Genomic DNA, 26345 nt, shown 5'->3' with positions numbered 1-26345 from the left:
GCAACTGCTTTACCATGATGATTAAGATTAAAAGTACCTACTCTAAAGAAGTAAATCTGTAAATAGTCAAGAGACTCGTATTTGTGTATACCTCATTCTTCAGTTCTGGAGATCTAAAAAGTATAGTTTTCCTCAAATACATAGTTTTGAATCTTGGTGTTAGTATGCGTACAGAGCAAAGGGTGAAGTTTTCATTCCATACATATTTTATAGCATAAATGGTATTGGAACCACCACGGCATTATGTTAACAAGTCACCCTCACCATGACTGCACACTGCTTCTGCCTCCTCCCCTGCAAAAGTTAGATAAATACTAAACAACTGATGGTAACATGCTGGCACAATACCAACACAAGGGGAGGGCAGAAATGAGGTCTGGGATGCAGCCTTTTTTAAAACTCTGCTATTCTTACTAGTAGGAGAAATGGAGAGGGATTTTTTGTTTTTGTGTTTTTTTTTTTTTTTTTTTTTTTTTTTTTTTTTTCCACTGTGCTGCAGAGTCCAGCTCCAAGGCTCTGTGCTGGCTGGTGTCTGAATGGTTCAGTGTTTTGGTGAGGCTCTGGCTTGGCTCGTAGCCCATCCTGCTGTCCTTTTGCTTTGTTGGTGTGCTTGGACAGCTTCCAGAGCTAGGTCAGTTGTAGTCCTGCTGGTGTGGAACTGGAAACAAGCCCTCTTCACAACTACAGTGGGTTTTTTCTGTCACTTTCAGAGGGGAGGTTTTGCATGCTATTGATTTTACAACTGTAACAGTACAGAGGATACTTCATTCGTTGCGATGGGCTTGGCTGGAACACATGGCCACTATGATAAGCCTGTAACTACTCAGTTGTGGAACAAAGATGTGTGTCCTTCATCAGAGGTTACTTCAAGTAAATTTTCACCTTATGAGCCATTAGTTTGTTATTTGTTCTTCTGTGTCTGTTTTCAGACTGAAACATTCTTCTAAGCAGTAACTTCATGGGGTGAAGAACAAAATTGATAGCAAATGTGTATCTCATTTGTAATGAGCCCATGAGTCAGGCTTTACTTAGAGGACTTAATGGATGGAGGTTAATGGAGGAAGAAGGTGAAAAAAGATCAGAGGTCTTTTTCTTTTTTTTTTTCTTGTAAAACCTGACCATTTAACTTAGTGTTTCTCTTCTGTTCCCTTCCGTAACGCTTTTCCTACTGGTTGGTTGGTGTTTTTTGGTTGGTTGGTGTTTTTTGGTTGGTTGGTGTTTTTTGGTTGGTTGGTGTTTTTTGGTTGGTTGGTGTTTTTTGGTTGGTTGGTGTTTTTTGGTTGGTTGGTGTTTTTTGGTTGGTTGGTGTTTTTTGGTTGGTTGGTGTTTTTTGGTTGGTTGGTGTTCCTTCTGTTCTTCCTGTGTTTACTTCCGTTTGTACTAACTTATTTGGGGGTAGCTGTGTATAGGAAAGGAAGAGGTAGTCCATGCCTTGGCAAAGGAGTCCTGAAGGGAGAACTGGGACTATAGCAACATCTTTCTCTGGCAATAAGAAAGCAGGCTGTTTTTCATTCTTCTTATCCTTTATTTTGGTAGATTAGGACCTAGTGTCTCCCTCCAGATGATTTTTGTTGTCTAACTCAAAGTTGGTATATATTTTATGTGCAATACTGTACAATTTTGAGCACAAAATCAAGGGCATTTAAGCACTTTAATGCCCCTGGGCTGTACATCCCTAAGTTAAAGAAGATTATTTTGTTTTGTTGAAAATCCTTGGTAGTTCCTCACTTCCTTTTTTTCCATACAGCCATTTCTTTCTGAGGTTTTTCATCCCTTTACACAAACAGATTGTGGAGACGCTGTACATGTGTCAAGGGTGGTGGATCAGGGTTTAGAAATGTGATTCTTTTAGTTTGTAGTGATTGATATCTTGAGCTTTTTTTTTTTTTAAAAAGACTGCTGTTCAAGTGACTAGATCTGGCTAGTGTTGTAGGTCTCTTACAAGTGCAATAGCACAAAATATTGAGAGCCTTAACCTTGTGTTCTGTTGAGTTTAGGATGAGCCAAAGGCTTCTTCTTTTGGGGGAGACAGAAATAAAATCTCCATGCCCAAAGGTTGTGGGGCTTGTGTAGTGACCATATTATATTGTTCCAGGGAAATTGTGAGTGTGTGTGGAAGTGAGGGGATCGCGTGCATGTGTAATTTTTCCTTTTTTCTGTATCTATTCCTGAAAACTCCCTCTGCACTTGCACTCCTGAGAAGCACCCCTCTTCTGCTTTCTTGAAATGCAACTTATGCTCTTCTGATTTGTAAAACTGTCCAGAGAAGGTATAAAGGGGCAACTCTTGCTTGCTGCAATATAAAGGAATAGTCAATAATTGTGGCAGTAGCAGCAGATTGAGCAACTCAGTATTTGTCACTGAACTGTTTACTCAATTATGGCTTTGGCATGCTTCCATACATACGTGCCACAAATACTAAGGTGAGAGGAATCCCGTCCTGCTCTCCTTCATTCAACAGTCCTTCCTGGGAGCTGCAAAGACAAGGCAGTAGCCATTGGCCAAAGGAAGTGCATAACCTTCTAACTTGCTGCATGCCCATTCCTCTTTATGCACTTCTCTTTGGAAATGCGGGGGTATAATCATCACCAGAGTTTGTGTTGCTTGTGTAATGTATTTTTTATTCCTTTTTGCTAGCTGGCTTGCCTTTTGCAATTCTCAATTCAAGACGTATCCCCTTCCAGAGAGGAGTTTTCTGTAGTGATGAATCCATCCGGTATCCATACAAAGAGGACACCATTTCTTATAAGTTGTTAGCAGGAATAATTATTCCTTTCAGTATAATTGTTGTAAGTTAAACTTTTCTTCATTGCATTTGATTTCAATGGGGGTGGGGAAGAGGGAGGACGGGCAATCTGTTAATACAGGCTTCTAAAACTGTATTCTATAAGATTACTTGACTTTAAAATAATGTCCTTTAGACCAGGTGCTCAAGGAGTAGAAATGGTGTTCTAGCAAGAATAACTAGAAGGTTTTCTTCAACTGAGGTCAAACAACCAAAATTCTAGAACAGAAAAAGAGTTCCTTAGAACTATGATGGCTTAATTCTATAGTCTGAGAAATAACTTCCTCCCTTACCTTATCAGTTAAGAATAACAGTAATGTATTTTAAATAATTCTTAAGCTTTTCTATTTTGGGGAGATACTGCTTGCAGAATATGAGTTTGCATGACTTATTAATTGAGCATTTTTTTGTGCCACAGAGTTGTTGGAAATATTTGTGTGTGTGGAAGTGTGACAACGGATACCAATTTCTTTAATAGAAAAGTATTATGGCTTCCAACTAGAACTTACCAAAAGCATAACTAGAATAAAAAGAATGAGTAGCCAGGGAGGTTTTTCCTGGATATTTCCTCAAAGTTCAGGATAAAACACTGGCCCGTTTGAGTTAATGCTAGAGCTCTCTTTCATGCTGTACCTAATCTTGTTGAAAACAGGGTACTGTCCTCTTTCCCTCCTTCACACCAGGTCAGTGAGCTGGAGGGATTGCCTCTGCAGCTCCCAGTTGGGGATCTCTCTCTCTGACCACAACTCCTACCTCAGTTGAACTGGCTTGAGCTTATAGTGACTCTGTATCCTTAAGATTCAATTACATGCTGTTAGCTGAGCTAACCTAATAGCTTACTATGGACAAAAGGTGAGGTCCCACTCTTACCCTGTCTTCTGCCACTTCTGATGGCTTATCTGAACCAGGATAAGCTAGTGAAAATTCCTTAACCTGGCAAAAACCAGCAGCTTTCTTTGAGCTATGTTGAGTGAAATGGCTCCTGGAAGAGTACATTAGTGCTTGGGTGAAAAGTGGTGAGGACATGTACTTGGACATAGAGGGGAGAGCTGGACCTCATCAGTTAACCATTTTGTGTTCTGTGTCTCATGGGACTGCATGTTAGTTCCAACAATGGACCTTCAACAGGGGCTTCAAAGTCCCTGTCCAGATGTGCTAAAAGGCTTCAGGCTCCACTTATAGCTCTGTGTTGGGTGACATCCAAGCTCATCAGAGCTATACCTTGAGCAGAGTTAAAACTCCTGAATACCAAATAAGATTTTTAGATGTATAAATATTTATCCAAGTATATTTTAGGTATCAAAGCCGGAAAAGGAACAGCTACATGTGAACCTCAGTATTGGCCAGCTGTTTCTCCAGGCTAATGGGTTGAAATCAGGAGGGATATTATGGCAATCTAACTTACTTGCATAAGGACTGCATATGGCAATTTAACTATTGCATAGGGACTGCAGAGATTTTTATCTAGGTTTCAACATAAAGGTCAACTTGCAGCTTATGTTTACTCGAGTGGAATTTTTTTTCGTAATTGTAGAAATGTGGGACTGGGAATCAAAACTGTGACTTAGTTTGCTTTTCTTGGAAAAACTGCTTCAAAAATTTAGAGAAATACTTCTGGAGCAGATAATAAAACAGACAAAAGCCAAAAAAGTTTTAACTGGCAAGTGGTTTATTCTAAAAAGTCCTGCCTTTTAAGGTAGGACTGCTTTTTTTCACCCTGTTACTACCGTTGGTAGTCAATATTACCTAAGAGCAGCAGTACTTGGTCACAACTGAAGTCCATCTAGCTTGTAACTTCATTTCTAGCAGTGGTTGAAACAGATAATTGAGGAAGAACAGAAGAACAGAGCAAACAAAGATTGGTATTTTGTCCTCAGTACTTGGCTACTGGTCATTTGCAGCGTAGGGACTTCCTGAGTTAGAAAAGACATAAGTGAAAATAGTAATCTTTAATGGATGTATTTCCTTTTGAATTTATCCAGTCTCCATATGGGCCTGTATGAACATTTAGCAGGGACCATCTTTTAGTTGTGAAATCAGGCTTTTCTGTCAAGATTGCTTTAAAGTCAGATGGTAAAAGAAAATACTGGTGTCCTTTACTCACTGCTCAGTCAGATTGTTGAAGATGAATAATCTTTGATGTCTGTGTCCAGTGAACTGGCTGTATTGACATAACTTAAGTGACCTTCTTGCAGGTTTTGCAGCAGTGTTCTTTAAAAGTGTCCTGGTTTGAGGACCGCCCAAACCATGACAAAGGGATTTATTATTTATCAGTCATGGTGGTGATATTTCTGCTCAACTGTCTTCATTAAGAGATTATTCTCTGGGATGGATAGATTCTGAATAAGAGCTTACCAACATCTACTTTACCAAAAACTTTCTCAGCTTCAGCCCATGTTCTGATGCTTCTCTGCTTCAATCCATGTTTTGGTGTGCTGCAGAGTGTTAAACTTTAGTGTCACTCATCTGATGGGGTTGTCTGTTTGCCTTAATGTGCAAAGCTGCTGACAGCTACTTTGTCTGCACAGGTGCCAGTGTCTAATAACAGTTTCATTCACCCAAGCTCTGCTTTGCTGGGATCCTGGACTTGTCACTCTCAAGTGACAAATGGAACCATCATTTAATCTTTCCAGGATTTTTAAAGATCACTTTACATATATGCACACAGCCCTGTCCCCCCATGTCCCCCCCCCATCTGATGATCTGTATGAGTTGAGCCTTTCTGTACAAAATAGGACTGTCTGGTTCAGTATCCAACCTTCTGGGGTGAAGTTTTACACTTGGTTTAACGAAAAACTCGCTTTCTGCAAAAAGTCTGCTTTCCTGTCAACACTTGATGTACCTTTGATGTACATGCCTTGGACATAAGTGTAAAAAATCCTTGCAAAGACCTCAGTAATGCCAGTCTTTATCTACTCTCATGAGTTTTCTGTTCTCCCCTAAAGATTTAATTTTCCTGAGGAATGGGATTTTTCTTTATTTAAATAACTAGCCTTTCACATCTGGAAATGAAGTTTAGACTTTTCAAAATAGTCTCTGGCTTCACAAAAAAACAACTTTGTAATGAAATAGAAAAATTTTGCTCGGCAGAAGTTTAGCTGAAGAAGGCTCAATATAAAATGTAATACTGGAGAAAATGTTTCTAATTAGGGGCATGCTAAGTAATATGGATAAATGTTACTCTGAGAAAGCTTTGTTTTAACAGATACTCTGAAAATCAATAAATCAGTAAGTTCAACATAAAGCAGGGAAAGGTAGAAGGTTTTTTTTCTTCTATATAAAAGTTAGAAGTTTGGGCATGGTTATTGCTGACTCTTGGAAAATTTTAAATTTTCAGCTAAATGTTAGAAAAAATTAGTTTCTGATACTATATTTCTTAAGTATTAACAACAGAGTAATATCTTTCCTTTTAAAGAGATTATCTTTAACTGTTTTCCTTATTTCTCTTTCAGATAATCCTAGGAGAGACACTTTCTGTCTTTTATAATCATTTGCACTCAAATTCATTTGTCAGAAATAACTACATAGCCACTATTTACAAAGCCATTGGGACCTTCATTTTTGGAGCAGCTGCTAGCCAGTCATTGACAGACATTGCCAAGTACTCCATAGGCAGACTGCGTCCTCACTTCCTCGCTGTGTGCCAGCCCGACTGGACACGGATCAACTGCAGTCTAGGTTACATTGAGAACTTCTCTTGTCAAGGAGACAAAGCAAAAATCAACGAGGGAAGGTGAGTCTGACTAACCTTGTATTCTTGGTTGTAAGAGCTGTTTCTTCGCTTGGGATGATCAGACTTGGTATCGCTACTGCATTTTTTGTGCTTCTCCTAGAATAAATTTCTTCTAATGAATTAGAAACTTTGAGCCCTGTCTAGACACTGGGATTTTTTTCTAATTTGTGGAAGCTTGTTTTATTAATGTACAGAAGAATGCATAAATTCTTGTGTATTCATTTCTGCTTTTTTGCAAAATGTGGGTGACATTCCGTTTTGATTGGCTTATATTTATGTTTCTAAAATGTCTGTGCATCCCAGTGTAGAGAAGAATTTGAAATCTGCCTTCAAAATTAGATGTGGAATAGCAAGGAAAGCAGTTCAAACTTACAATGAAAACTAATAAACACTGGATGTATCCATATAAAAATATAGAGGACTGTTAAGAGAATCTCTCTAGTCAGTTTTCTCATTATTAGGTGTTTCATTACTTTTAAGTAGTTATCTGCCAGATCAACTACAGCAAGGTAACAGGGAAACAAAAAGGAAGCATCTGGCACCCAGAATTTTTTCACTGCTATAAACAGTGTTTGAATGCTATTGGAAATGTTAGAGTACGTTCAGAATAATTTCTGGTATTAGTTCCTTGAGCTCCCTGAAGCTTAGCTTTGGAGAAACACCTTGCCATTCTTTTTCCAGAATACCTATACACCCTCTTAGTTAGACCTCTTCTCTTTGTGTGTGGTTTTTAAATACATGTGTGTAGGTTTTTTTCTCACTGTCCTCTGTGCTCATTTGATCACTTAACTTTTTGTTCTTCCCTGTGCAACTGGTACTTTGAAATTTCAAGAATGACATATTGGATGCAAGATTTGTCTGTTGTCTTTTAACTGATGAGCTGTTAGTTTTGTACTCCCAGCTACTGTTTTGTTCCCTTTTTTCTGTTGTCCCTGTTGCTCCCTAGAAAATGATATAAGAGGGTTCTCCTTTTTGATCAAAGATTGCCTTGAAGTGATGAGTTCAGTGTGAGCTCACCTGTGGTGCTTCCACTCTCAGTTGAGGCTTTTCCATGTGCAGGAAGCTGTAAACAAAAACTAAGTTAGTGAGTGCTCAAAGAAGGGTAGATTAAAGTGGAGCATTGTCCTCTACAGGTGGATGTCATGGATGCAGTGACCCAGTAAATCATTCTGGGTTTCTTATGGAAATTGGGCCCCACACCTGAAAGGGTAGTTCCAATGCTCTTAGGTCATGTGCCTACATACCTGGCACTTAATAAGCCACTAAGAGAAGGGAGTTTTGAGTTTTGCCAGTTGGAGGAGGTCAGTAGGCTCTAAAATTATAACCCAGGGGTAAATTTCTGGTTCAGCTGGACAAAATTATTAGTAGCAAACTTATTACCCTCATTTGCATAAAATAAATGTGCAGGTAGAAATACCAAGACAGAATCAAGACAGGACAATCAGTGTTGCATACAGAATCACACGTTCTGAATTGAACCTATTATTCCTGTGTAGTATTAGAGATTCATGCTCAGTTATACAGTCAAAAAGACAAATCTAATATTTCTTTATTTCTTAATTCATAGGAGGAAAGCAATGCTTCCAGTGTAAAAATCCATTGTGTGCTTCCACTATGCATATTGTACTTTCCTGTTTTGTTCTCTCATCCCGTCTTATCCCTCCTTATCATCCTTTCCCATCTTTTTATACTTTACAAAAGTATCAAAATAGTTTTGGAACAAAAGCATAAAATAGTTTTGGTATGCAGCATCCCCCAGTAGATCAGAGCTCTTGGTCTGAAATTGAGTGGTTGTGTTGAAGAGACTGGGTATAAGATAGAAGTTTCTAAAGGAGACTTTGAAGCAGTACAGAAGTTGTGTAATGAACAAATGTTCCCATTTCCTCCTAATAGTAAAACTGGAAGGCAAAAACATTTGAAGTAGTTATTTATTTTCATTTTTTCCCCCCATGAAGATTAAGAAGTTGGAGTGAGCTGTGGAACTCTTTGCAGTGCTGGGTTGTGTAAGTTTATGGGAAGGTTCAAAAAACCATTTGAACAAACCTCTAGAAGAATAAAACAGAGAAAGCCACCTATGTTTCTGGAAGCCTGTAAGTTATGTTTGGTGGCTTAGAGTGTTCAAGCATCATTGCCTAGTTTGTTTGCAACTCTTTGCGTATGTCTACTATGTTATAACGTGGAGGCATGGGGGAAAAATAATAATTGCTCTTTATTGTTCATCAGTAACAGTAGTATTAAAATACATGCTAAAATACATATATACTTTATCACGAATATAAACCAACAGGCTTAATCTTGGTTGTCTAAATTTAAAGTGTTAGTGGGTTGTGGTAGGTTTCAGTAAGGCTTTACTTCCTAACCTGAGCTTGGTAAGTTAATTCTTGCTGACTTAAATATCTTGTTTGCTCTGCATCATGCTGAAAATAGTCCTCTTCAGTTTTAAATAGCTTAGGTTCTCCTTGGCAACTTTTATAGTGTGTTTGCACTTTCAGTACTACTGGAGGTTAAACTAAGCTGAGGATCACAATCACAGTTGTATGCTTAGGAAATCTCATTCATATTTGTTGAAAAATGCATGTAAGAGTTGGCATATATTACTGGAAAATATGTAGCACTTGGAGATCTCTAAAATGCATGGAAATAACTAGTTATATTAAAAATTGCTATTAAAGTTAAGTATTACTATTAGGAACTGTGCACTTTTCTGTGTCTCTAAAACAGCCCTTTCTTCAGGCAGTCTTTGGCATTTAATTTAAGCTAGACACAGAAGCTTGGTATGAGCTACATCATGTCAGTTTTCTGAGGGCGAATGACTTGTACAGAACTGCATTCCCAACCTTTTATGAAGATGTAGCTAGGTTTGGTGCCAACTAGTTGTGTGTAGAGCTTTGTAATATTCCATTTAAATAAATATTAAGCATAGTAACTCAAAGGTGACTGACCTGTGAAGGTGAATTTTTTTTTAATTTCAAAATAACAAAAGTTCTCCTTAAAGCACATCACACGGTTGAGTAAGGTAAATATTTTTAAAGTGTAGTTGCACTGGGCAGGAGGGTACAGAACTTGATATCATGTAGCTTCTTCACTGAGTGACTGTGGCTTATTTTAGTGTTTTAGAAAAGTAAGCTTGATATACAAGCACAAATTTTAGTGTCTATGAATGAAGAGAGATCAAAGCTAATGGGTCCTCCTGTCACTGGTGCTAGCAATTAGCATGTCACTTCCAGTATACCAGTGTATGCTTTAATGCTGCTGGATTTCTTTAACGTACTTTCTTTAGCACCTGTACAGATAATGGCTTACCAAATGGGCAAAGTAGGGCTCAGTAAAATAGGTAGTTGTGCTAGGCTATAACTGAGTGGAGATGTGGGTGAGTGGTCTCTACTAATCTCTGATCTCTTTGGCTTTTGCAACTCCTGTTCTTGTTCAGTTCTCCTTTTTTGTCTTGCTACTGCTTACCTTTGTCTGGTATTGAGTTGGCTGGCAAGATACCCAAATTCCTCAAAGAGGAGTATTTAGAGGGGACACTGCAAGGACAGATGATGACCTCTCACTTCCTTATTGGTAGTTAAGGCATATTTCCCAAACCTGTTCCGTCTATCCAGTCCATGGCAGACTGTTCATGCGTCCTGTTTGCTAGCTTTCTTGCATCTGAAAGAGTTAGTAGAAACCACAGATGTTCAGTAACAGGAGCTGTGAATTTTTATTTTACTGTACCTCCGGTGAGTGTACTTTGCTGTAGTTGCTGTTTGTCTGTTGAGTTTGTGAACAGTGAAGCTTGAATGTCCAGTAGAGTAACAAAGTAGAAGAACATCAAGTGCTTCTATTTTCATCTAGGGTATGAATTGTGGGATAAGTCTTCAATGTTCTCAAAAAGTCCTTGTTTAGTATATCTTAATGCTTGGATTGGCCTGGAAAAATTCTTTAGGCTTCTAGTAGGGGAAAAAAAGGCAACTTTAAAAGCTATTTGTTTAGTTACACTTAAATGTATTGTTCTTCAAGATGGTGATGGAGTGCCTTCTAACTGTATTGTTAGACTGTGCATATATACTGTGTGGTGATATTAACTGGTTGCTCCTAAGTCATCGCAGTCAGGAGTTGCTAATTCTATATTGGCCGCATTTGTGCAGACCAACATTAATAATCCCTAGATAGCAGGATCTGAAATCTAGGAGTCACGCTTCACCTGAACCTGGAAAATCTGGGGGTTGGACTAGATCTCCAGAGGTCCCTTCCAACCTCATGTGACTCTGTGAAAAGGCCAGTCTTAACTTTGTCTGTGAACTTGGCATGTCATTTTAAACAAAGAATGGGTATGTATTATTGCTTGTAAAATCCAATCTTAAAGACAGTAAATTTGGCTTAAATAAGTGATCTGACAACGTCTTTTTGAGGAGGATGAGAACTTAGCTATGGCAATAGGCTTTTCTCTTGAGTTTTATAATATTCTTTTTACAAGCAGGTAAAACTAAAACCAAAAAACCCCCAAACCCCCTTCTTCCCCCCCACATCACCCCAAACTGAACAAAAACTTCCAAAACAACAATAAAGAACCCCAACAAACCAAGCTTCTGGTATTGGGGTTGTATGTAATTGAAAGAATATTTGAATGAGAGTCATTTTAGTTCTCCAACAATGTAGCAGGTGCTATATACAGCTTACAGTATTTTTAGAACTTAATTTAGGATTGTGCTGTCACTTTCATATTTTTATATATATCATGTTATAAACTTGGCAGCACAAACATCACATTAAAGCCTTTTGCAAAGGTCAGGTATATTGAATCTGATACTATTTAAACTTACATTTTATCCACAAAATGTTAAGAATAAATGTTCTAGTACGAAGTATGCGGTATTATTACTTAGGGTCTGCTGAATAATTTCAGAGGGACAATGATTTTAGTTACTGCTGGTGCAAATGATGCCTCCCTAGAACTTAAAAACTTTAAAGCATATATCCTTAAATTTTCTGGTTTTAGAATCACTTACTGCAGTAATTATGTAGGAAAAAAAGTAGGTTTATAATATCAATACTCAGTAAGGAACTTGAAACACAGCTATTGCTAATGCTGTGTGAAACTTGTAACCTTTGAAAGAAACAGGCTTTGAATTAATGTGTTCCTCTTCTCACATTGTTCAGTGTACCTGATTTGTTTGTTGTGCCATAGTGGTCCCAAGTTTCTGAAGCAGAAACTAATTGGGACCAATTAATTGAGTGGATAGAAGTTTTAAGACTCAGTTTAGGTACCTGGTAATTGGGTTATGAAGTTATTCTTCATAGGTTTGGATTAACATAAATCTGTATTTTTAATACTGTATTTCAGGATGATTCTTTCCTGCAGATGATGGTGAAAACTATTTTAAAAAAACCTTTCTATAACATCACCAGAAAAAGTGTTAGAACACTTCAGAAAATAAACATGCTGTCTATTCTTAAAAGCTAATTTTTCTGCTGTTTTGAGTATATCTTTGAGATCTTACAAAATTCAGAATCTCTGTCTTCTGAAATTTTCATGAAACCATTTCTTAGTGCTGAATTGATTTCTAACCCCTACCCAGTGTTGGTAATGTCCACATCATGTTGAAGACTGTGGAGACCTTGTTACAATGTCTAGCAAGAATGGCTTAAATACTTCTGGTATGTGGATTAAGAAGCCTTTGTGTATATACAGCAGGAAACCTCTGGAGGTCATCTACTTCAGCCTCCAGTTTAGAGCAGAGATAACTGTAGAGTTTTGACAAAGCCCTGTGCACCTTGATTAGTTCAAGAGCTCTGGAGGTGGAGATTCCACAGCCTGTTAGGAAAAGCTATTCTTTCAGTCCTCATTTTTCTAACCATCAGGGTGACCCCCTGCCTCCTTAGCGTGGCTTCTTAAAGATATCTAAATAGCTACATCATGGCATAATCTGCCACCTTCAGCACCACTGGATACAAGCCATGTTGAAAATCCATCTTTACGTATTTATGGTTAGATCTTCCTTGACTAGACAGTACCTCTATCCTCTGAACTTTACAACAAGATATAAAGACCTGGGAGTCTAAAAAGGTCTTGTTAGGAAAGACTTCAAAACCTGAGGCAAAAAAGATATTGAGTATCTTTAGCTTTTCTATTCCCTTTTTCACAGCATAGCTCACCCTGTTTGGTGAGGGGCCATATTATCCTTGTCTTTGTATTGCTGCCAGCTTACTGCTTTAATACCTTCAGATTGCCCTTTGTATCCCTCACAAGCTCCGGCCTTGGCTTTCCTAATACCTTCTCTGCATGCTTGGGTGATGCCTTGGTACTTGTCAGTGGTAGGCAGTCTATTTCTATTTATCATTTTTTTTTTGATGTATAAATGCAGTCAGGTGCTGCTCGCTGAACTCAAGATGGCATCTTGTTTTTCCTGCTCGATTCCTTCCACAAGAAGATGGAATGTCTATATGCTCTGAGGTGGTTGGTTGTCCCTGAAATCCTAGCATCTCATGGTTTATTGCAACTGCAAGGCTGTTGCTTACATGTCCAACTAGTTCATCTTTTGCTCCTGAGTAACAGATGAGCAGAGAGGATTCTTCATGTTAGGCCTGTCCCAACAGCAGTGTCAAAAAAGAAAGCTGCTGAATTGCTTGAACCCTGCCATGTTGCCCTTCAAGCAGATTTTAAGGCATCTGACTTTCCCTTGGAGAAGCCTTTCTGGATATGAGATGCCTTGAGTTCTATGCCTCCAGTCTCTAGAAATTTTAATCTGTTCTTTCATGTCTAACTAGTGGATTCTAACATACCTTGCAGTTGTCTCCCCTCTCTTTTGTGGACAACAATCACTTACTAAGCCTGAAAGGAAGAGTTAGCAATTCTTCATATACTTCAGCCTTGGGCAAGACTTGAACTCTGGCCCTCAAACATCTAAGTGAGCTTCCTTCTTGCTGAGCTTCTCTAATGACTTTGCATTTCCTTTTTATGCATCTCCAGCTGTACCTTATGGTGACTTAAAAGGAGAAGGGTCAACATATGGTTTAATTTCTCAAACCCTTCAATTCACTAACTTTTACTCTGGAGCTTATTTATTGAGCTATCATTTAAGGTGCAGATTTGGAGGTGTTCCACTCTTCCCATCCCTTTAAACACCTACTGTTCAGGTATTGTTGGCTTGTTTCTGTTGAGAATGTTTCTCAGTATTTCTATTGAGATGTAGATATGAGAGCTTTTTGGTTTGTTCATATATAAGATCTTCTCTGAACTGCATTCCAAAAATGGCAGATGTGTCCCTTTGTGATGAAATTTTATTGTCCTTTTGGACTGCAACTGAAATCTGGATTGAATTTCAAGTCTGGGTAATTGTGGGGTCCATTTTTTTTTTTTGTTTTCAAAAAAAACTAATAAAATTTAGAAGTCTTCAGGCATGCAGTTCAAACCTTTCTGTCACATTTTTGAAACTGAAATATTGCCACTAGTTCTATAATGAAGTCTTTTCAGTGTTGTACAAGGAGACAGTTCCTGAAAGTGGAGGGGGCAGTATTCATTAGAGAGAAAATGCATGTAGCAAACACCTCACACTCCACTTTTTTCATGATCTTTAAAATGAAGAAAGCAGATGTATTACACACAGGTTGTGACGTTCTATGATCTTCAGGTAAACAAAGCAGCTTTTTTCATTCCAGGGATGGAAAGTGCTTGATTATCGTGCTGTTTTTATGAGACATGGAACAGTTGCAGTTGGGAAGGCATGAGCATAACATGTTCTTCCAAAGACGGGAGTAGAAAGTGGGGTTCATATCTTTTCCAGAGAAGGATGTGAGAATATAGGTATAAACAGTCCTTTGACAGATTAGCCCTTTAAGCAAACAATTTTAGCTATGATAGCAGGTTTCTAACCAATTAAAGAGTGTATATATTATGCATGTGCATACATACCATGTCTTGCATAACCTCTGTTTTTGAGTGAATACAAGGTGGTGCAGGTGATCTGCAAATGAGTACTGACAGTGGAAGTGCTTGCCTTAATTCTCTTCTACGTTACCTATTAAAAGGAATTTGCTGTTAAAACTCTGTGTAGCTGACGCTTGAGTCATCTTCTAAATCAGTTCTGAGGATATGCTTTAATTTTTCAGAGCTTTAGAATCAAATTAGAACAGTCATTATTATTAATTGTTCCCAAAATCTGTGTAGTCTCTTACAGGACAGATCAATGCAAAGGAGGAGGAACAGAGCAGTGGTATGGGTACTCAGATGAGCTGGATGCCAGCATGTTCATTTAGGCTGCTCATGCCCTCCTCTGTATTGCACATTGCACCTAAACTTAGCATGACTACAAGTTGCTGATTTATCCTATTGCTTTAACACTGGTTAAACTAATTCCCATCGGTACACGTTCTTTTACAGTGTGAAGTATGATTCCCCCGCCCCCATGTGTAATAGTCCTGGGTGTGTGCTAAAGGGCTCAGGCTTCTTGAGTTTACTACAAATTTTTCTTGGCTGAAGTATTTATTACACTTTAGCTGAACCATGCAGGTTTGTCACAATAATGCAATTGCCATCTTCTAAATATTTTTGTTAGATGCCACTTTCTAGCTTTTTAACTGAGTATGGATATTGGGTTTGGGAACTGACAGTTCAGAGTTCTAGGTTTGGAGAAACACTGAAAATCTGGTGACTTGGGAGATCCAAGAAGCTGTCCTTTCTGGTTTATTCATCATCTCACTAAGCACGTACACAAAAGTGAAACCTTTGAACCTGAAGTGGTAAACAAAATATTAAACCATGTTGTACAAGTCTAGCTGCTTCAGAGGCACTCTGTGCAGTCTGACCTCTGCTGGGCTCCAAAGCAGACTTGTGCAGCTAGCAGGAATGTGTGTGTGGTGTGTGAAGCACTTTCTCTGAAGTTGAATTTAACCTCCAATAGTTGAAGTTCTCCAATTTCAGTCTGTCACTTTGTTGTTCAGTTTGTGATAACAGATAACACAGGTGTTAAGGTTCATAATAACAATTGTATTTCTAATGTACAGATTCATATTACGACTCGGATGTCTAAAGGATAACAGTTCCCTACTTCAGTTGATGTATTGCTCCTGCTCTGACTGCACTCAAAGCAAGCTGTGTGTAGTCTGCCATTACAAACTCAAAACATAATCTTCAAAGAAGTCTTTAGGAAATTAGAGCTGACTGTTTTGACCTCAGTGATTTATTTCAACACAGTTGCCAAGGTGGTGCCCTTTACTAGTCATTTGCCGGGAATTTTATTTCAGCTTTGTTTAGAGCTCTTTCGCAGGTTGTACTCATGCATGCTGGTGAGTGCAGTTAAATCAAAGTTCCCAGTAGTCAGGCACCAGTGCCAGACAGCTGGTGTGGGGCTAACATGCATAACTTTGTTTTGAAGTTCAACCAAACCTCTGAAAGTCTTGTGTTGTCTGTTCTATATACACCTTCAAAACTGTAAAAAAAAAAAAAAAAAAGGGGGCAGCCCAAACCAAATTTCATACATTACTTACATTTTAATGAATACTTCTGTTTTCACCTTCTTCATTAGGTGGCTTTTGCAATTGGTTTGCTTTGGAATTTTTAAACCTAAGCCCTAAGTCAAGAGACCGGACACTTTCTTCAAGTTAACCCATCTCTATTAAGCAATTGTTCCTGTCTCTCCCTGTCCCCACTCCCTGCCTGTCTCAGTACTGGGAGTATTTCTAGGATGAAGCATTATTTTACATTAAAGTAACTTCACTTGTATGAAATGTTCCAATATTTTGTTTTGAAACTTCTTAAAGATTTACCAAAAATCAAACAGAACCTAATCATTCAAGCAAAGCTAAATGGATTACTTATTTAATCTGGCGGTTTCTAAGAGCATTGTGAATCAGAAATTTCTTTAAAGCTGCTACAGACTTATTAACTATGTGTGTATAGCATTCTGATTATTTCTGTTATGGAGCTTTTAACCTGTCAAGTGCTCTAGAGTACTGAAATTTTTATGTTCAGGAGTTTTCATCAGAGGCTAATTTAGTTAATTTAGTCACTTTCACTTCTAAAAAGATATATGCAAAAAAAAAAGACAAATCCCAATAACCTTGGATACCAAAGCAGTTGAAAGGGGTGAATGGAAGGTCCCATGTTTGTACTGTTATTCAAGTGGTGCAACTTTTTCCTTAAACACTGCTTCTCACTCTTCTGTCATTACTGTTATTCAAGACATAACATGGCTGCTCTAGGAACACTTCCAGTCCTAATGAAATTATTTACTACTTCTGAGAATTGGAGCTTAGTCAGGGCACCTACACTTAATTTTACATGGAAAGAAAAAGCTGAAATGATAGTGGAGACTCTTTAAATAGTAAAACTGTGGAAGCTTCTGGACCACAGCAGATGATTAAATGGGCCTGTACTTGATATAGAAGCAAAAAGAACTGCCCTTGCAATAGAAATTAACTGGCAGTAGGGAGAATCAAGTCTGAAAGGTGAACATGCTGTAACCAATTGAGATGCAGTTCTGCAATCTGGATCACGTTTCTGATCTTGCATCCCCTTTGCCCTTATGTGAATCGGCCCTTCTCAGTGGAAGAATTTCACTGATTTGCAAAGCTGAAGGCTTATATCCAACTTAAACTTTGGACATGTGTATAACTGTATTTGTCAAACAGTACTTTAGGAACTGAAATCCCTTTAATGCTGACAGTTCTCCTGCTGCCTCCCTTCCATTTTTTCCTTTCAAAGATTACAAAAATCTGCTGGGGGAATGGTTCTGCACACTCGGCACACTGGACTTCATGCCCAAAGCTCTTTCTTATAGGGGGAATAACAATCAAATCCGTGATTTAACAGGGATTATCTTTTTTGTTCTCATTCCTTTTATGTAAAATGGTAATAACACTCCTGTGAGTCAGAACAGTATTATGTGGATAACTTGTGCAGACGTGGTTAATGGAACAGTAGCCTGTAATCTGATGCATGTGAGAGCAAATTATTAGTCTTTAGAAGTGTTAGTTTGCGTCCCCCTTGCGGCTATTTTCCTTTTACTCTTTCCTGAGAGGGGATTACTAGGAAAAGAAGTAAACAAAGTCCTGATTTTTTTTCCCTATTCTACAAGCCTAACTAGAAATGTAGTGGAAATTTAAACTTTCCTTCTTTGTGTTGAGTTAAATTGACTGACAAAGTCAAAACTGACAAAAGAGAATTTAACTTTTTAGTGGTGTTGCAATGTGCATGTGGAATACCATTGCAGCACACCAGTTGGTTGCATTTTGTAATCGCAAGAGCTCAGAACATACATGTTTGTGTGTGCTACAAATGCCAGGAGTTGGTAATTTCTTGCTCCCTAGATAAGTTTTGAATATTTGGAATTTCAAGATGCAGGTTGACTGCTGCTCATTTGAAAAGAAAAAAAAAAATAGGGGTATGAGATTTTTCCTTACTGTTTTTTCTTGCAATGAAGTTTATTCTTCTAGTAGCTGCTGGTACAAACCACTGCTGACAGATGCGTAATAGCTAGCTAACTAGTCATTGCCCAATTAGATTGTTCCATCAGTGTGTATTTACATGATATATGCATACTTGGATGTATTGGGATGTATTGTGTGATATTTTTTCAATTCGGGGGGGGGAACAACAAACAACAAATTATGCCAGCAGTAGTTTTTAGCAACTTCAAAATCTCTTCACCCTAGCAGTGAAGACAAGCCTTGTAGTACTCATAACTGATGAAAACCACTTCATGTTGATCCCGAGCTCAGGAGAAGGTTACTCTATACACCTGTTTCTTGCACTCTCTACGGGGCTTGTTTCAGAAGGGTGGTGGTGGGGAAAGTGGTTAAAAAATAGAAAAAAAAAAAAAAAACCAAACACCTGCCTATTTCTTCGTAGAACCTGCTAGATCTGTTTTATGTCACTAGGATAAGCAGGGAACTTTGGTTTGTGTAAGATAAGCGTAAGGTAAGATAGCCTGTTAAAGGAAAAATATGTAACTGTCTGCAGAAAAATGGGCACAGTCTATTGTGTATTAAGTGTCAGCATTGGCAAAGTTTTCTCACTATCTGCCACTACTTAAAGCAGAGCTGAGTGGATCTACCCCTCACCCCAAATATGATTAGGGAATTGTGTAAGACACTTAATAATATGAGTAAGCCTCATGTCAAAACACCTGTCAATAAAATTGTCCAGATGAATATTACTGAACTGGAAAGACTCTGGCAGCTTTTTTGTTTCTGTAAGTGTAAGGCTTTGTAATTAAGTGTGGGTTTAACTACTGGGAGAGGAAGAAAGTGGAGAAATTGGGAATGTTTTCTTTAGAAAATGGGTTTCTGAATAGTTGCTGATCTTGTTAAATAGATGAACTGCTTGTTCATTTACCTAAACATTTCTTTGCAATAATTACAGAAGCACGTAATTTCAGAGTCCTCAAACCTGTCAGCCCCCACTGATCTTGAAAGTTGTGCTCCTGAAAGTCTAGCACTTGAGAGCAGATGCTGTGAAAACATGTTGATAGCTGAATACAGAGAACATGGACTTTAAAGAATATGGTGCTTCAGCATAAGTGTAGGACTAGCACTTTATTGCGCCATGTCCTCATGGCACTGAAATCCTAAGAATATTTCCCTGACAAGCGTGTGGAGCTCTCTGGCTTACTTGACACAGACGTGCTAAGCTGCAGCTCTGTCTGGCGCTTTTCCCCTCTCCAGATGAATGGAACGGGTAACACAAATGTCAGTGGAAGTTTTGAGTCAGACTTGGAGAATCCAGAAATCTTAAGGATAGAAGGGACTTGTTGGCTGATCCAGTGGGGAGTTATATTTGCTTTCATGTGAGAATGTGCACAATGTTTTGTTGGGCCTACTGTTTTTCTCTAAGAGATCATTCCATAATGCAATAGTTAAATTAAGAAAATTCCATATTATTCAGCCTCTGACAGGTTTATTTTGACACAGAAAGATGCACTTTCTTCTGATTTATCACTTTCTACTGCCATTTTGAACAATTCAGTTTCCTACCATTTAACGTTCCACTGTGACATACATATCTAGGTATTTCCTAGTCTCATATTTCATTAAGGCTCTTCATTTCCCTGTCAGACTCCTGCACTTAGCTTAAATGTTTCTGCACATTCAGGTGTCCTTACAAAAACATTTGTGGAGACAAGACCTCAAGCTTGTTTACTGAGCTCTAAGAGTTCAGTAATCACTTATTTAATAAATGCACTTTTGCAAAATAGTGCCAAGCAGAACTTACTGCTTAAAACATGCTCTTGCTTGCAAGTGATGGTGTAAGACAAATTATCCTTTTATTTACTGTTTATGTTTCATTTTTCAACTAATTAAAGAAACTGTACCTTCTATCAGGTGGGCTGTGCTCCCTGGGCTGTTACCTGTGTGCATGGAAAGGAATAGAACAGAATGAAATGATTGTCAGTGTCAAGTCCTGCAAGGAAATCTGGTTTAGATTTGCTTATCTGGGATTAGAAATACTGGCTAAAAGTACTGAGTAACTAGTTCAATTTATTTCCTGTAGGAATTGTTTGTACTTATTCCAGCTAATCCTTAAAAATGCAGACTTAAAATAACCAACGGTAGTCATGAATTGTAATTGGTTTTATGGCCACCTTTTTAAGAAAGTACAGCATCTTTACTTTTTTTTTTCCATAAAACCTGTGAAATCTGGGGCAAAACTACATTTCAAGAAAGCTTAACAGCCCTTAAATTGCCTTGTTTTAAGACCTTTTTGAAATGTCCAGCTGTACTGTATACATTGGAAACTGAGAGTATACTTTAGCTCATCTGAGACACGAAACTGGTTTCATGTTACTGCTTAAGGCATTCTTCTAACTTGGTAGTAATTTCCACTTGGTAAGTGGAAATAATTAAAGCTTATGCTTTTTCCTGTTAAAATGAAGCCTTGTTCTTTATATCAAAAGTGATGTGAAGAAGGTAAGTATTGATGGAGTAAAAGGCATGAATCTCTGCAAAGCTGTTCTGATGTCAGAATCTGCCATTTCGGAAAGAATCAAAACAAGACTTTGCACTTAGCAACTCTATTTCATGCCACTTACACTATCATTGGACACTGTTCTAATACTCATTTGAAAAAGATGTCCTGAAATCTGGTTTGCAAATTCCTACCGATAATTTAGCCGTTCCTTTATTATTGAAACATAAGGGTTTTCAGAGTTGTCTGAACCACTTTATTTATAAATGTATCTTTTTCTAATACTTCTGCATTCCTTAGACTCATAAATACTGGTTTGTTTGTTTTTTTTTTTTTAAAGTAAAAATATATTTGTTTTTGAAATGCTGGCTCATGGCAAGCCAGCATTTGCAGTATGATCACAAAAAAGCCTAGGCTGTGCAGTCTCTTGGCTGGTTTGATAGACGCGATGTTCTCCTGGCTTTGGGAAGATGTTGTTTGCATGCTGAGGAATCATTGGGAAACTTTTCTGTTGTCAAACTTTAGTGTTTGAAATTATTTTAAGATTTTTTTTGTTAAATGTCTGTTTTTTAAAGAACTCTAGAGACGGCAGTACTGCCAAAGAAATTTCAGTGGGATTGCACAATGTAGAAGTTGGATCAATACTTTGTCCCACTTGTATTTCTGGCAATACTTTATGTGCTAAGCACAACATTTTCAATCATGTACAGCATGGTTATATATGCCTGATGAGAATGTGTTGAAATTGTGTAATCTTTAACTTAGAACAAGGCATTCTTAATGTTATATTGGGCTAATAGATTCCTAAAAAAACCAAGAATGCAAGTAGCCAACAGCACCTTTAAATGTTATAGGAATTCCAGAATAAACTTAAAGAATTGCATTTATTCCTTTTCTCACTCAATAGCCTTCTGAATTCCTTAAGCTGGCAACAGGTTGCCTTCAGAAATTTGTAGGAAATTGTCATCTTATGGACAACAGGAATAGTCCCAAAGTCAGTGGAGAAAATACTGACACAGGAACCAGGAATTCCTTATTCTGTATCTTCTGATACGTAGAAGAGCAGGCTTTGCTTGTAATCTTAATGTTTTTTAATTTTAAACATCTGAAGGTAACAAGTTTTTCAATACAGTTTTTCTTTATAAGAACTGAATTGAAGTATATCTGTATGTGTGTATATATATATAATACTCAGACACACACACAAGCCATCTTATTCTTTTCAAAATTGCTTATTTAGTACCTCTGAAACTGCAAGCTATTGGCAGTGCTTTGAATCAACTGTAAACCAAGAACTCAGAAACCTATGAGGTGGTTTTTTTTTCTCCTGATAATCTGATGCAGTTCTATAACTTTATACATGCAAATTAATGCCGGAAGATTTTCAGTTCCACTTGTGCATAAGATTGTTTTATTGCCACTTTTGTGGTATTTGAGTAGTGAACATTTAACCCAGTTATCTTACTGGACATCAGTGCTGCCTTCATTACTCTCTGAAGAGCAGAAATGATTCCCTTGACCAGGAATTTCCCTGGCCTCAGGCTCTCTGCCTGGCTGAGGCACTACAACAGGGTGGATATGGTGGAGGGCAGTCTGGAGAGCTATGAAAGTTTATTGTTGGCCTTGTTTGTGTATGCCAAACTCTTAAGCGAGGAGTGCTGTATTATGTAGCTAAATTGCACAGAAGCCTGGCTGAGACCTGTGAAGCAGCATCATTACAAGGCTCTGCACATAAAATAGAAAAAATAGTGAAAGTATTGCTTCTTTCCACTTATGACTGAATTAGAAATTAGTCTTTCCATTTTGCTCTCCTTTCTTGATGAAGAGGTGAGTGGGATTTATTTTACAGCTGTGATACCCAGCTCCTGGCAGGAGCCACCTGTGCAGATGAGGACCTTGCCAAAGATACCCTGGACTGTCAGCAATTGTCCAGTCCCTTCAGTCTGGACTTGCTAGAAGCCTTTACCAGTTAAAGGCACTCTTTTGTTGACTCTCTTTAAATGAGATAGCCAAGTATGAAGCTATTCCTACAAATATTAGATGAGGTGTCATCTTTTGCAGTTGGCTGGCTAATGAACTGCCTTCCTGCCTTTCCCCCTACCCTTCAATGATAAATGATTGTGGTCTTTATGAATTTAACATTTAACAGAGGTATACATAAGTATATGTGGTATAAGCATTGAGATGTGAGTTGTCAAACTGCTGCCTCTTGATGGTGACTAAATGCAACAAATTGGTTTGGGATGATTGTGTTATCAGATAAGTAACTTGAAAAAATTTATAATATTTACAGTTTTGTGGTATTAATCAAGAATTGAAGGATGCTTGATTTCTAGCTTTGAGGATGTGTTCACTTGCTGTTCAAACTTCAGTCAAAGAGCTGGTAGTTTTTACCTGATGTGGAGATCAACTTAATGCTGGTATAGGATAGCTGCTGAGTGTTGAAGTCTGTGCTGTTTGTCAAAAGCTGTTGTCAGACATGTGCAGTGGCTGTTGTGCCTGGATAGTCTCCTTGAAGAAAAACCATGGAAACGTTTATTTACCAATTCGCTTATTTAAAGTAAATTAGTATCACGATAGACTGAGTATTGCAAAAGAAAATTAATAAGATGTCTGTTCTCTTCTCTTCCAGGCTATCATTTTACTCTGGCCATTCTTCATTCTCCATGTACTGCATGCTCTTCCTAGCAGTAAGTATGCTCTTTCTATCTAAATGGCAACAAAAAGTCTTAGTTACCTAGTACAAAAATGGAAATATTTACTGGGCTTTGTGCAAGGGACATTGCTTTTGTAGCATGCTTGTTTGAGGTAATCGGAAGATTTCTCATTAGATTGCAAGGGAACGCCACAGATACTGGGAATAGGCATTTGAACATAATTCTACTTCTAAAAATACTTAACATGGTAGTTGGTTTGTGTGTCTTATCTAAAATGAACCTGGTGACAAGTGGGTTTGGAAAATACGCTGCTACTTAAATTTAGTTATATTATAAGCCATATAAAAATATATAATAATGTATGTGTGACTTAATGAAAGACGCGAAGGCTGTTTAAAAACCAAACCCAGTAAAGTTAAACCCTGATCAAACATGGGTGGGCCATTAATCAAAAAACAGCAGTTCAACTTGATTTTTTTGAATTCCTTTTAATTTTCTCCTGTCTTTTAGGGGCAGGATGAGAGAGTGAGGGAAATGAGGGGACAGAGCTGTCTGTGGAAGTAAATGCTAATAAGACCAATTCACTAATGCTTCAAATGGAGCCTAATATATTTCAGTTCAAACTGTTCCAAGTCAGCTTGGGCAAATTATCTTCACTCCTATGATGAACTTTGTTAATGCTGAAAGACTGGTTTGGTTGGTTTTGCCCTGCTACTTTGTAACACAGAAGGTATTAAACAACTTTTGTACAATTTTTTTGTTAATGTAGTTGTAAAATTAAGCTCTAGTCCTGGATATAAATTGCTAACATAATGTATTATTGTATACATACAATACAAACTTGCCAGGATCTTCACAGAGCTCGGATTCAATTTGCATTCTCATCTTGATTGCATTTTTAATTTTCTTCTGTCTCTTGGGAATAGTGTAGCATCCACAGTGAGTGGACAGATTATTCAAACTATACAGAAAGGAGTGGCTCTTCAGTATGACATAGGTCTTTTTAATTTAGAATAAAGCTTTTTCAGAAGCTCAGTGTTCAATTTAGATCTATCATTGCAGTTTGTTTATGGCTAAACCTTTTTTGTTCCTCTCTGCTCTTACCTGCCTTTATCTAACGTAAATACAAAGAATTCATAAAAGTATTATGTCCTGGGGTTGACAAGAATATAGTGCAACTTCCTGTCTGTTAGCTGTGTTTTTTTTAAAATAAACGTATCTTTACTTAGTTATTATGACTAGCAGTTTCCAAAATTATATAGGTCCATTTATGATATGATTCCAAAGATAAAACCACTATTTCCATAGTACAGTGGAGCAATTACTGCTGTATAGCAACCAAATACTGATTTGCTCCACTGAGTTCAGCTGTACCCTTCCGATCCAACTTCTCTGTGTATGGTTTTGTTAAGCAATGTGAGAATGTGATAGTACTGCCTCTCAGCAGCACAAACTTGGAGACAAGAAAAAACTTGCTAGCTGTGTGGCAATGTGTATGGTTTATAGCTTATACAGACTGGATTACAGTCATTTGGCAGGGATTTGAATCTGTCTGACCTCTGTCACTGTATGTGTAAGGAGACTCCTCCTTGCTGCAGCCTGGGGAAATGTTGGTCAGGGGGACTTCTCAGCTGTACAGAGAGAGAAAGGAGTTGCTATTTACAAACCTTGCATCTGTTAGTGAAAACCTCTGTACGCCCTGGCTGCTGCTCACCCCTTCCTGCCTGCTGCAATACTGAGGCCATCTCTAGTTGAATACAGTATGATAAAAGATGTTCTGAACAGCTCAGACTTCAGAACTTGTTTGTTTAACCTACTAGGATTTGAAAAAAATGCAGCATTTGGCAAGAAAATCAAGAGCTCTTTATTATGAAGATACTAACTTTGTGTGGGTTGAATAATGCTTTCTGTAGTTGCCTGTGGCATCATTTTTTCAGTCCATGCAAAGGAGCTTGTGTGGAGAGTTCCTGAACCTTGAACCTTGCCTGTCTTGGGGCTCTGTGTGTGTGTGTGTGAGATTGACTCTTAGCAACCCTTTGCATGCAGGAGAGGTGGGAAAGCGGAAGCCAAATCCATCCTTTGCATGCCACTTTGAAATGCTGTAAATCCAGAGCTTGTGTCCGTCCTGGTTCAGCGAGGAAATAAAACTTGTTGTGACTCAGCATGCTACTGCAGAAACTGCCCTTCTGCTCATGCAGTTCTGTAGCAACTGCAAGACAACATGGCTTTACTTAGCTCCCTTAAACTAGAAGGGTATGAATGTCTTTAACAAATGTGAGGTTAGGGCTTAAATAGTATGTGTTTTATTGGAGACCAGTTTGTTATTCAGTGAACTTGCCAATGAGTAGCCTGAACCCTGACTGTGGGAAGAGGCGCTTTTCATCTATTCCTGCACCCCAGTTTCTTGTCTTGCCTCTGGCTGAGCTATTGCCCAGTACAAGTAAGAGGCTTTGTGGAGATTAGACTTCTACTTTCTTCTGTCCTGTAATAAGATTATTCATTCAGAAACTGTTGGGAGACCTTCACAGGGACATCTGAAGAAGGTTAATGACACCTGTGTGGGATGTTTTTTACCTTGCTGATTAACACAGCATTACTGCATATCAACCTTTGCATTGAATGTGATCTTTTTATTTTAAAAAAAAAAAAGGTAAAAAAAGGAAAAAGTACAGATGTCTTCAAGCAGGCAGCTACTGCTGGAAGGTGAGGAAAACTGCTTTCTAACAGTCTCCCTGCTCCTTGCCCACGTGGCAAGGCACAGTGCCACCACTGGCTTTGAACCAAACCTGCAGTGCTCGATGACCTGTTCATTAACTCTGGCTTCATCTGCTCTTTGCACACTTACTCCAGCCGCAGACTGAGGCACGAGCGGGACAGAATCAATTGTTAACATGTGGCATTACTCACAGGCAGTATTAATCATAACCAGACACCAGCATACTGGTTTCTGGAGGAGTCTGCTGTGTGTGCATACTGCAGAAAGCATACGCTTAAGTGTTACTTGCTGAACACGTGTACTGTGTCAGGTTATGCATTTCAAAAACGAGGGAACATTTTTTTTGGGAACCAAAGGGGAAATGATCTCTGCCACAGACAGTAAAAACACTGCAACCATGAAATGAGAGATGGTTGAAGTGTGTGGCTTAAGTAAGGCCACCTTGCAAAATCCTAGGCAAAGGAGTGAAATAATTCTGCAGCTTCAGTTACTTAAAGCAGAATTGCTGAATTACAAACAAGTTAATTTGTAGCTTTTTTCTGTGCGCTTGCATATGATAGATTAAAAAT

At 38.2% G+C, this 26345-nt stretch overlaps 1 protein-coding gene across 2 annotated transcripts in view; it reads left to right on the top strand.

Moving 5' to 3' along the window:
- Positions 1-26345, top strand: part of PLPP1 (phospholipid phosphatase 1) — a 67302-nt gene that overhangs the window by 27770 nt on the left and 13187 nt on the right. Inside the window, exons 2-4 of one of the 2 annotated variants that reach the window (XM_074166741.1) lie at positions 2638-2789; positions 6238-6518; positions 23036-23093. In XM_074166741.1, coding sequence (XP_074022842.1) covers positions 2638-2789; positions 6238-6518; positions 23036-23093 — 491 coding nt within the window. The remainder of the gene's footprint in view (positions 1-2637; positions 2790-6237; positions 6519-23035; positions 23094-26345) is intronic. The other variant, XM_074166739.1, reaches the window with a different exon arrangement.

This window comes from Numenius arquata, chromosome Z, assembly GCF_964106895.1.
Source record: "Numenius arquata chromosome Z, bNumArq3.hap1.1, whole genome shotgun sequence".
In the NCBI taxonomy this organism is placed as follows: domain Eukaryota; kingdom Metazoa; phylum Chordata; class Aves; order Charadriiformes; family Scolopacidae; genus Numenius; species Numenius arquata.
The sequence above is the reverse complement of the archived record's forward strand: the minus strand, read 5'-3'. Positions and strand labels throughout refer to the sequence as shown.